At 35.6% G+C, this 16,467-nt stretch overlaps 3 protein-coding genes across 3 annotated transcripts; 1 reads left to right on the forward strand and 2 right to left on the reverse strand.

Moving 5' to 3' along the window:
* Positions 1-2,792: 2,792 nt before the first annotated feature.
* On the forward strand, positions 2,793-4,951 carry LOC141619734 (protein NOI4-like). The gene is made up of 3 exons (XM_074436754.1): positions 2,793-2,978; positions 3,561-3,743; positions 4,556-4,951. The coding sequence occupies exons 1-3, from the start codon at positions 2,973-2,975 to the stop codon at positions 4,598-4,600; spliced, it is 234 nt and encodes a 77-aa protein (XP_074292855.1). The 5' UTR covers positions 2,793-2,972; the 3' UTR covers positions 4,601-4,951.
* A 227-nt stretch (positions 4,952-5,178) lies between these two features.
* LOC141619733 (cellulose synthase-like protein E1) lies at positions 5,179-8,245 on the reverse strand. The gene is made up of 7 exons (XM_074436753.1): positions 7,853-8,245; positions 7,436-7,757; positions 7,183-7,335; positions 6,968-7,099; positions 6,665-6,877; positions 6,291-6,518; positions 5,179-6,197 (listed from the first exon to the last, which is right to left on the reverse strand). Exons 1-7 carry the CDS (start codon positions 8,134-8,136, stop codon positions 5,301-5,303), a joined length of 2,229 nt encoding a protein of 742 aa, XP_074292854.1. The 5' UTR covers positions 8,137-8,245; the 3' UTR covers positions 5,179-5,300.
* Positions 8,246-11,104: 2,859 nt separating this feature from the next.
* On the reverse strand, positions 11,105-14,308 carry LOC141619735 (farnesyl pyrophosphate synthase 1-like). The gene is made up of 9 exons (XM_074436755.1): positions 13,885-14,308; positions 13,215-13,559; positions 13,027-13,115; positions 12,875-12,926; positions 12,670-12,765; positions 12,441-12,485; positions 12,256-12,345; positions 12,079-12,150; positions 11,105-11,464 (listed from the first exon to the last, which is right to left on the reverse strand). Exons 1-9 carry the CDS (start codon positions 13,996-13,998, stop codon positions 11,336-11,338), a joined length of 1,032 nt encoding a protein of 343 aa, XP_074292856.1. The 5' UTR covers positions 13,999-14,308; the 3' UTR covers positions 11,105-11,335.
* Between the last annotated feature and the right edge of the window lie 2,159 nt (positions 14,309-16,467).

Raw genomic sequence — 16,467 nt, forward strand, 5'->3', positions numbered from 1 at the left:
TTTTTGCAAGACTATTATACGACGACGTTTTTGCGATTTTGTAGTATTTTATTCAATTCATTTGGGATAATAAAGAGGTGCATAAGTTTTTATATAAGCTTAAGGTTGTTGTGTTTGGCATAATTGTCTTATTTAAAAATTTGCATATTACTTTTACTAAAAAAAAGTTTTTTTTTATCTAACACTCTTATTCGTGAATTTGTATATATATAAAAAAAAAAAAGACAACCAAAGTTTTTAGAGGAAAAAAATAAAAACGAAAAATTCACGTATACTCCTGAACTTTGCCATTCTGCACGTGGTACTCAACTTTTTAAGTTTGTGCACATGATATCCTTGATATTTGATTTTCAAGCATAACGTGCCCTTTTTATCATTCTTAAATTTTCAATTGAGCATAAATCATAGACCATAAATCGGAATTGACTATTTTTTTTCAAATTGATTGCCTCTTCGAGATCTATAAATTGATAAAACGAAAATGATCATTTGAAAATTTAAGATCAAAGATATGGTTGATTTGAGATTTTCATTAAAAACAACCCTATAAAATGTCAGTCGACAATTTTTTTTCTCAAATCGTAGATTATAACGAGATAACCATTTTAGAAACAAGTTTGACCAATTCTGAATTCCGGGTAGGAATTATGCTCAATTGAGTTTTTTTTATAGTGACAAAAAGGGTATATTGTGCATGAAAATCAAATATGAAGGATATCTTGTTCAATCAATCTACCACTTGTTAAATTCATGTGGTACCCCTAACCTAAACAAGGGGTAAGAAGAAAAATTACACCATGGATTGCTTTGGAGCCTTTCTATATGATTTTTTTCCTTACGGACTGTTCATGCACCACAACCAATATAACAACAAGTGGTAGATTGATTGAACAAAAAAATATTATTTGTATGTTCTAAACACATAACGACATTTTTGGTCAAATTAAGCATTTCAAAATAAAATAAAATATTATGGTCATATTTTTTAAAATTCTACAACTAAATTTTAATATACTTCTAAATATAAACTTTTTTAAGTACAATATGTTAATTAGTTTAGATCCCGCACAATACATGCGCGGTACATACAAATGTTTACCTTTTAATATTTATATGTTAAATTGACACCTCATCAATTTTCAAATTTCACCTCTATATGCTTATTTGAAAAAAAAAAGTTTGATCTGCAAAACTAATAAAAAAAATGAGTAATGTCTTAAATGTGTATTTTCGGTGAATATTTTTGTAAATCGAAATTAATGATTTCATTTTACAGTTATATCCCAAAATTTTTAATCAAGAAGATAATTATAATAACAATTTATAGTTTTATTTTATATGAAATAGGTAGGCATTAAGTTATTATATAATAATATCAAAAAATGAAAGATTTAGCAATTTGTACCTTGTGATTTTATGTCAATTCTATTTTATTTTAATTAAAAGATTATAATTTAGAGTCTAAAAAAATTATAGTTTCATGTAAATATTATATCATTGTCAAAATGATACTAAAATCATTAATTACAAACAGTTCTAGCATTGCATAAAATATTGGTAATTAATGATTTTATTTTACCAATATTTATTCATAAAATATTGGTAATTAATGATCTTAGTATCATTGTATGAACAACTTACACGAAATTTGGGTTTTACGGTGTCATTATATAAAAATATATATTAATTGTTTTATTATGGAATCGGATTGTAGGATCGTAAAATCGTAGGATCGTATTATGATCTCATCTCTAGAAATTTTCAAATTAATAGGATCGTAAGATTCTACAACTATGATAGAATCGCAGGATCCAGACCGGTCAAGCATTTTTGGATCGTAAAATCGTGGAATCGTTGGATCGAATCACGATTCTGACAACAATGCTCTATACCTTCACCGTCTAAATTTTGAATCTCTAAAATCTACAGGAGTAAACCTAGTACCCATAACTCTATATTTCAATAAGTAAAACCACTAACCGAGCAAGCCAACATTATTATTTTGTAGACTTATTTTTGAATTTAAATATCTATCTAATTAAGGCTCCGTTTGGTAAAACTAACTGAAAATGTAGCTGCAACCTGAAAAGGTAGCTGAAAACTGAAAAACTAATTGAAATCTAAAAAGATAACTGATAAGGTAGCTGAAAATTGGGAACTGATAAGTTAGTTGATTATAAATAAAAGTGTGTGACAATCTAGCTGAAAATGTAATTGATTTTGATGAAATGACGTAAAAGAATATGATAATTATTTAATAGTATAAATTTAAGGGGTAAAAACGGAAAATCAAATCAAATCAGGTACCTGAAATCTCAAATGCTACTTTAGGTAACATTTCATTTCAGGTAGCTTATTTGGTTAAATAAGCTACTTAAACACTTATAAAAAAATAAGGTACCTGAAATTTTGGTCAAATAAGCTACTTTGACCAAATCAGGTATCTGAAATGCCTTGCCAAACGGAACCTAAGAGTAACGACGACTACTGTTAGTCTGTTAGGTGTTATTTAATTAATTTTATTTAGGTTACGGGCTGACCCGTGTTCTTGTAGTGGGCGGGCTTGGACAACGACACGTGGCCCGTTGTAGCGGACACAGACTACAAAATATGGCACGCTGGACACTTTTTCATAGTTTGGCCCGTCAATGTTCGGTCCAAGCCCGCTAATGATCCCCCTCTAGCATGTATTCCGTATGTAGTACGTAGTATGTGTATGTGTGTAGTCCAGTCCGTATGTATGTCAGTATGTGTATGTGTGCGCGTGCCCTTTTTATCGGAGCTCCCTCGTTAATTTGTGTTCGATTCCATACTCCATACTTTCTTCTCTCTCTTGTCTTTCCTAAAATTAATTTTAATTTTAATTTCTCCAGAAAATCAATAAATCCATCAAATCTTCCAAAACAATTTCTCAATCTCTCTTCGTCCCTGTCCTCCCCTGTTGATTCCTCTTACCATTATTACATTCATTCATGACGGTATCTTCTATTTTGCCCTTTTTTTTTTTTTAATACAAACCCTAGCTGCTTTCATCTTTATTTTGATCCGGCTATTTAATTACTGCCTTTCTATTTCTTCATTTCTGTTTTGGCTTTTCTCTGTTTCCCATTTTCCCAATATTTTTGTTTTGTTTTGTTTTGTTTTGATGAATTGTGATGCTTGTTGTTGTGTTTTGATTGGTGTAATCCTATTGAGCCATGGTAAGATATTGGTTTGTCGGGTATTTTGTGAAATTGGTATTCATAGTTTTAGATCCCTATAAGGAAGGATTAAGGGCTACGGATTCATCATTTCCTTCCAATATTATTATTTCATACTTGTAGATCCTAAAACGGAGGACAGAGAGTCCGCTTCATAAGCCAAATGAGCTTCCACTCTAAAAACAATTGGCAATAAATCCCTAATTATTAAGGACACTCACATGTGGTGTGGGTATTATTTATATGGGTTTAGTTGTTTTAAACTTGTAATTGTCTGTCCATTTTGTTGCCAAAAGTTAGCATTATTGTGTCCAGACTGGACGGCTGGCCTTGACATGTGTGGTTGTTGGTCATTGATAGGATAAGGGAAGGCCATTGCCCAAGTTTGGTGAGTGGGACGTCAATGACCCATCATCAGCAGAGGGATTCACTGTTATTTTTAATAAAGCCAGGGATGAAAAGAAGACTGGTGGAAAACCCGACTCCCCTGCAAATACCCAGCCTACTTCTAAGCCTGGAATGGAGCTCAATAAGTCTCAGCCTGTAAGTTTTTTTAATCATTTTATGGAGCACATGTTACTTTCCTGGATGACTTTCCTGTGATCAAGGGTGGGGAGGGGTCTAATGGGGGATCCATAGTGAACGTTCAAATGCTAAAACAGCGGTAAACACAGGGAAAGGCTTTGCTTTGAGGTCATTTAACAATTTTTTTAGTGCTACATGCTACATTCTAAGGGCTTGATTGAGGCAATGGAAATCAAAACTATGCAAAAGATTGAGGAAAGTGATGGTGGTGAAGGGGATATGAAGGGGTTACTATTATTCTCATTTGTGGGTGATGCATTAGTCATTACCCTATGGAGAAGGGGGATGATAACTATTAACTCCGTTTATGGGTTAACCTTTACCCTCTTTCATTATTTTACCTATCTAGGTCACCAATACTACTACCTTCTACTTCCCATTGTGTTTCTCCTTCAATTTCTCCATATCAGTTTTCATATTCCAATCATGCCCTAGTTCTTTAGTGTATTTTCTCATTTGCATTAACACTCCCCCACCGGCCTCAAAAAAATAAAATACAAATAAAAATTGTATGGCTCTGCCATAGTGCCATTGCATATTTGCATGTGCGGTCGTTGATCTGTGTATAGGTGGATATTTACTAATCATTTTGCTTGGATGTATATTGTTAATTAAATACGACTCTTTCTTTAAATGAAAGTTGTGCCTTTGAGGTTTGAAGATTATTTATATCAAGCAGTTCTGCAGCTATATCGTGGTGCTTTTGTTGTTGCTTGTATCGTGATTTACTTTTACTGTAGCTTATGCCTCATCGCCATTGTTTTTTGCAGAAAAAGTGGCTGTGCTGCGTACAAGCCCCGGATGTACACTCTTGATGTGATTATGTCTAGTAAGAACTGGTCGTAGAGTGACGTCTGGTTGAGACCTCACCCTGACACATTTTTCCCGGAGACAAGATGTAAGAAGTTGTAATACTTTTTTTTTTTTTTTTTTTTTTTTTTTTTTTTTTTTTTACTCTGTACTGTAGGAACGAGTTGGGGTGGAAAATGAAATCTGAAATGAACACACTTATATTGTATTCAATGTACTGTCTACTGTGTATGGGGCCATTTTCTAAATCAGGAAGTATATTTCTTCCCTCCATTTCTTGGGCTTTTGTGTTGTAAAGCTTCTGGTTTGTGATATAACATGGGTTTTGTTTTCAATGGAGTGATTTGATTTTGGTATTTGACTTTTTTTTTTTTTTTTAGTTGATCTAAGAAAACTAGATCTATCCTTTCGGATGAGCGAAGTGAGTTTGACTTTGTTTGTTACAAGACTTGCAGCTTAGAAGCAAATGTATGCTCATTTCTTTCAGTGTCTACGCAACTTAATACGAGTATTCAGTAAGTAGGTTGCTACTGTATTTTGGGAGGATTTCCATTTGGGTCTTTAATAGTAATAAGAGGAGAGCTGGTAAATGCAAATGCAGCTGATATCTGATTCTCTAGATTAACCGTAGCAGTAACAAACACCAAGAAACATTGAGATGCAGTACAAGTATTTTACATTTGCAAAACTACAAGCCTCGGATAATTAGCTTAAAAATAAAGCACACGCTAAAACCCCTAAAAATGTTGCCTTAATACCCACAGATCTAGGGATCTTGCCTTTATCCTTTCTGATGTAAAGTGCTTCAAACAAAGGATAGTTGATTATAATCAACACACCACATAACAATATTTGCAAGCTCAAACTCTTAATAACTACCACTCTATTCTGATCCCCAATTACCAATTTTGTCACGAAGATGAGCAAGGCGAACATATTTATGAGTGCAAGAGTGGTCAATACGGTGAACATGGGAGAAGGCACTCCAAATTCCATGATTCCATTTTGATATCTTTGAAACACTTGGTCGTCTGTAACTTTGTTTGTAATTACAAATTTCATGTCGGAAAATCCGAGTAACTTGAAAATGGTGTCGATGAGGGCGAAGAGGTATGAGGATGTTCGTTTGTAAAGCCATATCCTTTGTTCATTCCACCATTGAGGGATTGTGCCTTTACAGCTTAGAAATTCGAATAGGCTGTATGTATAGTTGAGTATAATAATGTAAGCAAAAGGGTAAAACCATATGCTTGATAGGTGTGGAAAGAGGGGAATGCCCCTTAACAAGTATAGAGAAGGGATGGTGGAATAACACAAGGTTGGCAAGGAGTTGACAGCCCAAAAGCAATAATGTGAGTATCCCAATTGAAGTGCAAAGCTTATTTTATTTCTCCCATACCAGAAAGGACAATGGGTAATCATTATTTGAAGATCTCCTTCACTCCATCTCTTATGTTGTACTAGTGTATCTTCCAATGTAGTCCCTGCCTTTCCTAGGAAACTACTCCTTTCCGGGTTCAGGTACGCTGATTTCCATCCTCGGCACTGAATTGCCAAACCCGTTATCACATCTTCTACTGGACACCCGTATTTCAATCCAACCTGCATTTTTCCTAGTTTAATTAAACTAGAAATATATCCCCAGCTGAATTCTTCATGCCGGTTGTTTAAATTATTCAAATGGACGACAAGTACCTGTTTTCCCCATTGGGAGTTTAATTCATATGTGGAGCTAGCAAGCGTCTTGGCTCTTTCTTCCAACTCTTCTAATGTTCCGTTAGCAGCAGTGGACGTGTTTTGGGCCTTCCACTTGATCTTATACTCCTTGCTGTATTTAAGACCCTCTAATATTTCTCTGCGATGGAAACACCCCGTTCCTATGTAAAGCGGACCTCCAACACCATCTAGTCCCGGGAGTTCCACCTATAAAATCCAACTGCTTATAATAATACTCCACTGTATAGATATAGTGTATACTCACACAAAATAAGCAGATGAAATTTATGAGAAATCATCATGTACTGTAGTCTGTAGACATTTAATGAAAAATGAAAAATGAAAAAGCTTACTTGATTGATGACTTGAAAGCGAGCAGCGTACATATCGTTTTGGTCAACATTATCGAAACTCTGAGGAAATTGGACGAAAGCTATATCTTGGCTTTGTACTTGATCCATGAGCAAACAGAGTGCATCTCTGATGGATGCTGAGTTGTTGGAATACATATCACAATCAACGTTAAGAATGATTGGGGCGTTGCTTAATTCAGCTGACACCCTTAACTGCATTGCATTGCATCGCATTTGTAAATTAATTACTCCGTAGCTAGTAATGGTGAAGAAAACATAGAAAGAAGATTAAAGATGAATTACCAAAGCATTCATAGCTCCAGCTTTGAAATGATGGGGATGAGTAGTCGTCTTTTGACGAGCTAAGTAGACTAGTGTTGGCAATTGATAACCTTGAACATCTCTCAACTCTTTATTTCTTCCATCAATCAATATCTGGACATGAATCATGGTGTTAAGTAAATGAATGATACCTAGCTTGGTTACATTGAATTGTGATTGCTAAACAAACAACAAACCTGAAGAATGGTATCATGGTCTTGTTTAGAGGTGTAAGACGACTGGTGGTTATTCCATTTGGAAAATCCTTTGTGCATATCGATTATTTCTTGTGGTATTCTACCGGAGGCCGTTGATGTCTCAATCCTATTGCTCATTTCTTCATATAAATTCTGCAATAATAAAAAAAAAGTAATGAAAAAGATGGATTAGATAGATTAATGTGAATGGATTACTCCGTATTATTAGCTGTGATACATACATAGTACATACCTTGATAGATTGAAAGTGGTTAGAATGAAGAGAATGAGTAGTAGTAGTAGTAGTAGTAGTAAAATAAGCAGCAGGAGAGGTTGGTTCAACATGATAGTTTCTACAGTATGGCAACCAATGTTTAGAGAAAAGGGAAGCCTCATAAAGCGCATGAAATGTTAGAATTGATCCAGCGTCATCGGACAAGAAGATGCTGAGCTTATCGGGTGGATAATCGTACGCCATTACCGATAATACTGTGTTGATTACCATCAATGGTGGCTCTATCTCAGGGTCTGCTGTGCATACAAATATGTCTACCTTTGGCAACTCATCTTCGTGCCTACATATTATTATAATTATAATTATTATACATGATCAAAAATGAAGGAATATCAGTAATTAATATAATTAATATGTATGTATGTATGTATGTACCTGATAGAAAGGCGGTGTTTAAAGGGATATCTATAGACACAATAGGAACGAAGAAGTTGAGTAAGAAGCCAGTAAAAGGTAAACCAAATCTCAGCAACAAACAAAGCTATCCATCCAAAACGACCCTCAACACCTGTTTCTGGGATATTGCTAACTCTGTAAATCCATACTAAACATATTGCAATCAAAATAGAGGTTGCACAAACCCTGTGTTTTAATCTTCCCTTTCCTTGTTCACTCTCAAATAGAGCCATATACCCATCATCATCACTATTCTTACCCATTATTATTATTATTATTATTTATTATTATTATTATTATTATTATTATTAATCACCCTGTCTCTCTCTCTCTCTCTCTTACTTAGTAGTAATTAATCAGTAATCACTATATATATATATAGTATAGTGGCATGGCATTGATTAAGGATCATAAAGTAGCCATCACTTTGGACTTGCGTCTCTTTTCTTCTCATCATTCTTACACGTGCTTGCTTGCTTGCCTCACCGCTCACATCATTACTACTCGACTTGGAAATAGTAACCTCAGCTAAGTCTCGACTTTGAAATAATACTAAAATATCCAAATTTCACCTTTAAAATAATTTCGGATGGGTAATTAACTATAATCGTTTGAATATATTCACTTATTTCTTTCCCTTTCATTTTACACAAGAAATAAGAATCTGTCAATTAAATATGTCATTTATACTCTGCTTGGTCAATCTGTTTTTAGTAATATTAGTCTGTTGAGTACCGGGCCTAGTAATGAAAAAGGTTTGAATATCCAAGCCCTACATTATTAACTTTAAGGTAGTTGAAGCTTTTATGAAGAATGGTACTCATTTGTCGGCTGGTCATAGTCAATTAGTTCAAATCTATCGGTCAATCATTAATGATAGACCATGGAATGTGAAGATTGAGCATGTATATAGGGAGGCCAATAATGCATGCGCGGATTGGCTAACAAATAAGGGGGGTTATGATGTCGTAGCAACTGTTTAATTTCGAACTTTCGAATATGCCGAATCAACTCGTTATTCTGGCTGACCAAGACATGGTTGGTGTCGCTTGGCCTCGGATGGTCCCTGCTTTGAGTTTTAAGTTTTTGTTCTAGTTTAGTTTAGTTTTTATTTTCGCTTTTCTTTTCTAACTTTTGGGTAATATCTGTTTTGTTGTTAACCAAAAAAAATATGGGGAGAATAGGGATTTTCTCTAATTTTACTTAATTCCTCTCAAAATAGAGAAGGGCAAGAAGTATGAGATGAAGGGAGTAGTACCTTAAAAAGCAAATCATGAAAAAAATAATCTATTAAATAATGTTTATAAAAAAATAGATATAAATGAGTATTCTGCATTTCTAATTAAAATAATATTTGGTCTAGCATACAAAGTTGTATATACAACTCCCATGATTTTCACATACAAAACCAAGTAAACTATCTTATATAAGGCTACAATTTAGTAGTGTATTCAAGACATAAAATCATTCATTTGACCTCTCTAGTCACATGTCACAACCAGAGGCAGTAGCCGAATCAAGATACAAAGTTGAAGGTGTTAAACATAATTCGAAAATGTAGGGGGTGAATTCAATTAGTAATACAAAAAGAAAGAATAAGCAAGAATGATGAGTGAGTGATTCAGAGCAAGTAATTAATGAAGTCATTGCATTTGTGATGATGAGGCAGAGGTCTGCAATGAGGAAGTAGAAAGGGTATTAGGATTAGAAGAGAACTTGTTAGCGGCCAAATCGGATAAATTAGAGCCGACAGAGTGGCCACGTCGCATGTTGGGCTTGGTAGGGGCATGTCTATGGAGCCTGCACCTAAAGGAGCCAACATGTGTAGTTGGAGAACAAAGGCAATTGGAGCGGGTGCTGGAAGACTTCTTAAGTGGGCTTGACGGTGGTGACGTATGTTGTTGAGACTTGTTTTGTGCTGCTGCAGATGCATCATCTGCAGCACCATCCATGTTTTGTAATGATATCTTCCGCCTCATCGCCTTTTGTTCGTCCCGTTTCTCATCCATTGCCTCCCTTACTTGCTGCTTTACCCTATTATTTGTTTGTTTTATTATGAGATACATATCATCTATATATATATTTATATATTTATATAACAAGAATATACATTCATGCATGCATGCATGCATTTAAATAAATAACATTTAATTGTTGTTCAATTGAAAACAAACAACCTGATATAAAACACCATAACAATCTAATCTAATCTAATTAGAAAATACATCAAATGAAGAATGATTATATAATACATACATACATACATACCTTGAATTGCAGTGGTGGTAGCACAAAATGTGAGAGGGAGAGGAGTTGGGTTGTAGAAAAAGAGGCTGATGATGATCAAGGGTAGACAAATTGAGAAGCCTCTTGTTTTGGTGTAAAAATGAGGAGAGATGGGACAAAACTCCAAGAAGAAGAGGGAACAACACAATTGTAAATAGAAATAATAATGTCCCCATTCTTCTTGCCTTCCTCCTGACCACCAAATATACCTTCCTAACTATATATTTTCCCTACATTTTCATGTTTCTGCTTTTTTCCTAATTTTATCTTTCTAATTTTAGTCATTTATCATGGTTTCCATGCATTTTTGTTAGCGTGCCTTCCTTGAGGTGCTGCTCTGATTCTTAGGGAGTATTTGTTTTATGATTAGGGGGAGAATGCGAATATGTGATGTATTCTACTTCATATAACTTTAGAAAAAAAAAAACATTAGGCTGATCTTGGAACTCATAATGCAACAAGTTAAATCTAGAAATTTATTCAAAAATCGTAACCACCAAGTTCAGATTTTTTTTATTGTTCAGCAAGGCTAGGGTTGTTCCGCTAATGTTGGTATAGTTGCAAAGCCAAGATTTGAACTCTTTACAATGAGGAACATGTCCCATGTTTAAGTCTCATCTCATGTCCCATACTCTCATTTTCACACATTAGACATACAAACACAATGTATATTTATTTATTTCATATGTTAATGTGTCAAGGTAAAAGTAGCATGAGACAAGAGATGAGACACGAGGATCCTCACTGCTTAACCTACCTGCTCAAGATGTGTTTCCCTGAGCTATAGATAGATAGGGCAGATTAGGCAATGTCACCGCATCACAACTACTTCGTATCAATCCTATTTATGGTATAGTGACCGAGAGATAACAGGCGACAACTGATTGCAAGATAACTTGAAATTCCTGGCCTCTTTTTAAACAGGAAAAGTAGCACTCCAAACCCTGATCAAAACCTCTGTCCTTACAAATGACCATCACATTACAAAACATCCTCTCCTTTAGGAGTGTAATGTATCAATAATATGATTTGTCTGCCAAGCTAATAAGATAACAAAACCAGCTACAAAACATTTGAAACAAAAATATTCAAAACACCCAAATCAATTCTCTCCCCTCCCTTTTGAGAAGGGGTCGAGTCAGTGGAATTTTTTTATAAGCCGAAAACATTACAGTTTCATTTCTGCCTCTTGTATATTTTTGCCAAAAATGACTTGAGAACAGCCTGCACTGATTTGCTTGGATGCGCTTCAATGGAGTTTACTATCTTCTCATAACTCTGTTTCTCAAACTCCGCAAAAACACCCTGCAAATTTATAACAAGAAAGCTCAAAAAAACAGATAAAGCAAACCAGTTTAAATGACTGAACAGGGCCTGGAGCACGCCCATAAAGAGTAACCCCTTGATATATAAGATATAGTAAACCCCTATCCTGATCCTACCAAGCTTAAATCACCATACCCAGATGGCCAGGTAATAGTCACGGACTTTGATACCAGGTTAAATTCATGAGAAGGGCTTGAGCAACACCCATAAAGAAGAGGGGTTGTCTATTTCATAAGCCTAAGAAGGTTTCATCGTAAAACTAATTGGTGATGGTAGTAGTACGCCTCCGTGGTTTATAAAGTCCACCTCATTTTGTGGATATGGCATACTCACGTGTGAAACTCAAATGAGTTAGAAGCTACAAAAACAGATGTGGAGGACCTTGTTTATGTCGGGAGAAGGCCACCTCTGCTGACTTTTTAAGTTTATATATCCAGTATTAAAACTATCACTCGTCTCCCTTGACTCAACGGTAGAGTAATTAATATTTCAAATCTCCATCAAACCCTGACACCATTTATTTTTCATTCCAAGGTCTGCCACTGCTTGCCACTTAAGATACAAATACAAGTGTGCCTGAGAAAGGACATAACCTGGAGATCAAGGTGATGATAAAGCTCTTTCACTTTTGCCACACAGGCTGCATCTTGCTTGCCGTAGTTTTCCTGAAATACGACCAATTAGACCTAACAAAAGTTTATTGGACCTGGAAAGCTATCAAAACCAGACGAACTGGCGTAAAGAAGCGTAGAATCGCAGGCCTAACTTACATGTAAAACTTTCTTTTGTTCATCGTTACATAGTTCCAAAGCTTTGACAACCAACCAAGAGCACTTAAAATCTTCTATGTCAGTTCCAATCTGAAGATCAGAAGATGTTGATGTCAGGATATATAGATACTAAAGCCACTTGGCAGATCAACTCAAGAATGCAATAGAGAAGATTTGCTTTTTACCTTGCCTATAAATTCAGGGTCTCCAAAACAATCAAGATAGTCATCCTATACAGAAAGAAAAAAAACCCACAAAATAAAAATTGGAAGTTAATCAGAAGTAGAATATAGAAAACAGTATACAAGATGAGTGTATCGCAACTGTAGAGTTGAACTTTTAATTAAAAACCCACAATATGTTCTGTCAAACTAGCAAACCGAAAGAAGGATGTGTCCTATATTTATAACACACCTGTACTTGGAAATATATTCCCATGTCAATAAGAATGTTTTTGACATCAATATGGTCTTCGAGTTTTTCACCTGACATGAGTAAAGCACATGCAACCTGTCCAATAAGAAATTAGCAACATGTGAAACAATATACAGAATTTATATTGGAGAATGGGGCGGTGACTACAAATAAATAAACAAATGAGTGTGGGAAATGAACTTACTGATAAATAGAATGAATAGTAAGCGGTTTTGTACTGAACAATGCGGCGGTGACTAGAAAAAAAGAAACAAAGGGTTAGAGAGAGTGGAAAAGGTTAAATATATATTTGTAAAGAGAAGAGATATTTAGTGGTATGTATGTATGTATACTGACAGATCCAAAGAATATTTAGAAAGATCTTTTTCTCCTTCAAGAGTGGTTATGAGATCAATCATCTGTCCACTGGCAGTCTGGAATTCAACCTGGAAAATTAGAAAAGATATGATTAGATTAGATTAGATGGTGATAGTAGTAATGTAGTGTTATTTGGAGAGGGAATGAAGGAAGGATGAGGTAAGTACCTCATTAAATAAATCCAACAAATCTAGATAGTAAAGTTTGTCCCTAAAATGATTTTTGAGGATTCTGGGAATATGGTTGCGAAGGATGACACCGTCGTTGGCAGCAATAATGCCAACCTTAGGGAGTCTAAACCAGCAAGGCTGGCCACGGCGGGTGTGAGAGTTGTCCATAATATCATCAAGAACAAGAAAATAAGCTTGAAGCCATTCAATGCACCAGCCAAGGGCAGAAGCCAGAAAGATTTCATCATCAGTGAGGTCTTGTCCTTGTTTCAACAAAGAGTAACTGTCAATAACTGATAGTCCTCGATTGAGCTTACCACCAGGAACATTATAGTCCAGCATCTGAAGGAGAATATACTACTAGTATTATTATAGAGTGAATGAATGAGAGTAATGAATTCAAATAAATACTCATAATGATAGATTCATCTCTTCTTATTGTTTGGATTGGATTCTAACTCAGTAACTACTAGATACTCTCATACTCCTATTATTCAATGTGGAATTAATCTACTATTGTATTCTATTCTATATATATATATATATATATATATATATATATATGATCAACCCCATTGGGAAATATACATAGAGTACATTGATGATATGAATCAATTGAAATTGAAATTGAAAAAAAGGGAGTAGAAATCTAGACAGAGAGACATACCCGGTCAACCCATTGGGTGGAATCAGGTGTCCATTCAAAAGCAGGATCACTAAGGAGCTCCGATTTCAGAACTTCATATACTTGTAGAAATCTTGTCCTTAATTCGCTGCTCATTCTTATTATTCAATCTCGATTTCTTTCTGCAATCTCTATTCTCTATTCTGTAATCTGTAATCTTCAATTGGGGGTTGGTGGATTTAACAGAGAGAGAGAGAGAGAGAAAAGAGATAGATTGAGATTTGAGAATTGAGATTTGAGATTTGGTGATATAAACGATGATGATGTGATGAGATTTAGAATGAGATCACTCGACTGTCTTTTTTTTTATATAAAAACAACACAACACAACACGACACAGGGACGAATGACGATGGACGGATCCATGACTGAGACTCCACTCCCTTGTTTCTTTCTTTCTTTACAGACTATTATTATTATATTTATATTTATATTTATATTAATATGCAGATTTACCATATCTCATCAAACCCCATCATAATAATATTAATAAAAATAGTAGTTAGACCGATATATCCATCTATAAAGACTAATTGTTTTTAATATGCAAAACATACTTTAAAATTGGGTAAAACAGTTTTACAAAAAAATGTATTACAACTAGTAGAGGTGGCAATCAGGTTTGATTTGGGTCGGGTCTGGGCCGGGTTCGGGTCTCTGGTAATCGGGTCGTGTCAAGTTACGGGTCGATTCCGGGTCGCAATATTTTCTAATTCTACCGGGTTGGGTTTGCTCAAATTCAGGTCAGATCATTCAGATCGGGTCAGACTTATCAGCTCTAATTACAAGTATTAATACCCCTTGCGGCCTTGCTCATATTAAAAGCCGTTTATTTCCCTGTTATGACTTGTGGCCTGCTAATGCTTGCCTCGTGGGTTACTATGTGTTTTGTGTTCTTTTCGGGTAGGCCCAGTGGTGGTGTTACTTGCTCCTTTGAATTGGAGAATTGTTGCTGTTTTACGACTTTGGGTTGACCTCTCCTCCTCCTTACAATATGCCCTCGTGGGAAGCGTGCCTCATCAAATGTCCGTCTTTCTACGTTTGCACGCACATCCCTTCCATTTATTATCCTCCGTCTCCTCTTCCAAATTCAACCCTACTCTTCTCTCCTCTCAATGCAATTCTTTACCAACAACACTCTCATGAATGTGTAAAGTTAGCTGGTGTAAATAGTAAGAGTTCTCACTTTTTAAACAAGTGGTCAGGATTCAATTTCTGACTCTTGCAAATGAAAAAGTCAAATTTAAAATGGATCAACTCATTAAATTGCCTTCAGTCATCAATACCCCGAAGGAGATTGTCACCGCTATCGGTAGGGATAAAAAAGAAGATTAAATAAGATCGTGTACCTTAGGTAGCATTTCACATGTAGTTTATATGGTTAGATAAGCTATTTGCAAAGGGTGTTGATTTACGCAGTACGCATTTTACTCAACACAGTACACTTTTGACCATATTGCCCCTCTTATTTATTCCTCTCTACGTTCCAAATCTCTCTAATTTCTCTGTTACTGGTACTGCATTGATGAATTGTTCAAAAAAAAACTTGTGCTGCATGAATAGCCCCTCCCCATCACCCTTCCTCCTCCACCATTCTCCCAACGTGGACCATCGTCCCCCTGCCGACACCCTTCCTCCTCCACCCTTGTGCCATCGTGAATCACCTCCACCAGCCGTCTACCCTCACATTCACTATCGCCGACGAACGTCGTCTCTCTCTAAAATACGTTCACCAAACAACCCCAAAATTATCCCCACACCACACCACTTCCTCCCACTCCACCACCGGCTGCGACTTTCTCCCTATCGACGGCAACACTATTCCCCCAACAACCAATGGCCATAGCACAATAATTTATAATTAACAAAACCCCTAAATTAAATAAAGAGTTCTGATTTCTGAAAATATGAACGAAAAACCTTAATTTGATAGATACTTGTAGAATTAACGCACCATTCTACAATCAAAGTATGTTTATAATTGAAAATTGATTAATCAGAGATGGTGGAGGGTGAGTGATAGAGAGTGTGGACAGCGGGGGCCACGGGGGCGCTTGGGAAACAAACGTTTGCATTTTGTATGGAGTCGCCACCAATTTTTATGGGAAATTGGAACCGTTCGAGTACCTCGCGTCATGTCAAGACACAAAGTAGAGACATGAACACTAAGCAATCGTTACCCTTAGCATTCTATGTCTAGAATAACTCTCGTGGATGCCAATGAACACGGGTGTTCACAGATATCTGGAGTAAGGGGTGAGGGTACGTATTAGGAAGCTCTTTTGATCGAACACCTAATCCCGCCCGCCTCGATAGCGGCCTCTACTAATGATTAGAGGAGTTATTCGTACATGATATATCGTCGGCTATATGCATGCAATGCAACATCCAAGTTTTAATCCTAACATGTGAAGATTAGACTAAGTCGGTTGACACGTAATTAGCAAACAATTGGGTCGAAGTAGGATTTAATGTTGATTACATGTGAAAAACATACAAACAATAAAAGATACACAATAATTATGAATTACAATAATAAAAATTACATTAATTACATTGGATTAG

The sequence above is a fragment of the Silene latifolia genome, chromosome X, assembly GCF_048544455.1.
Source record: "Silene latifolia isolate original U9 population chromosome X, ASM4854445v1, whole genome shotgun sequence".
In the NCBI taxonomy this organism is placed as follows: Eukaryota; Viridiplantae; Streptophyta; class Magnoliopsida; order Caryophyllales; family Caryophyllaceae; genus Silene; species Silene latifolia.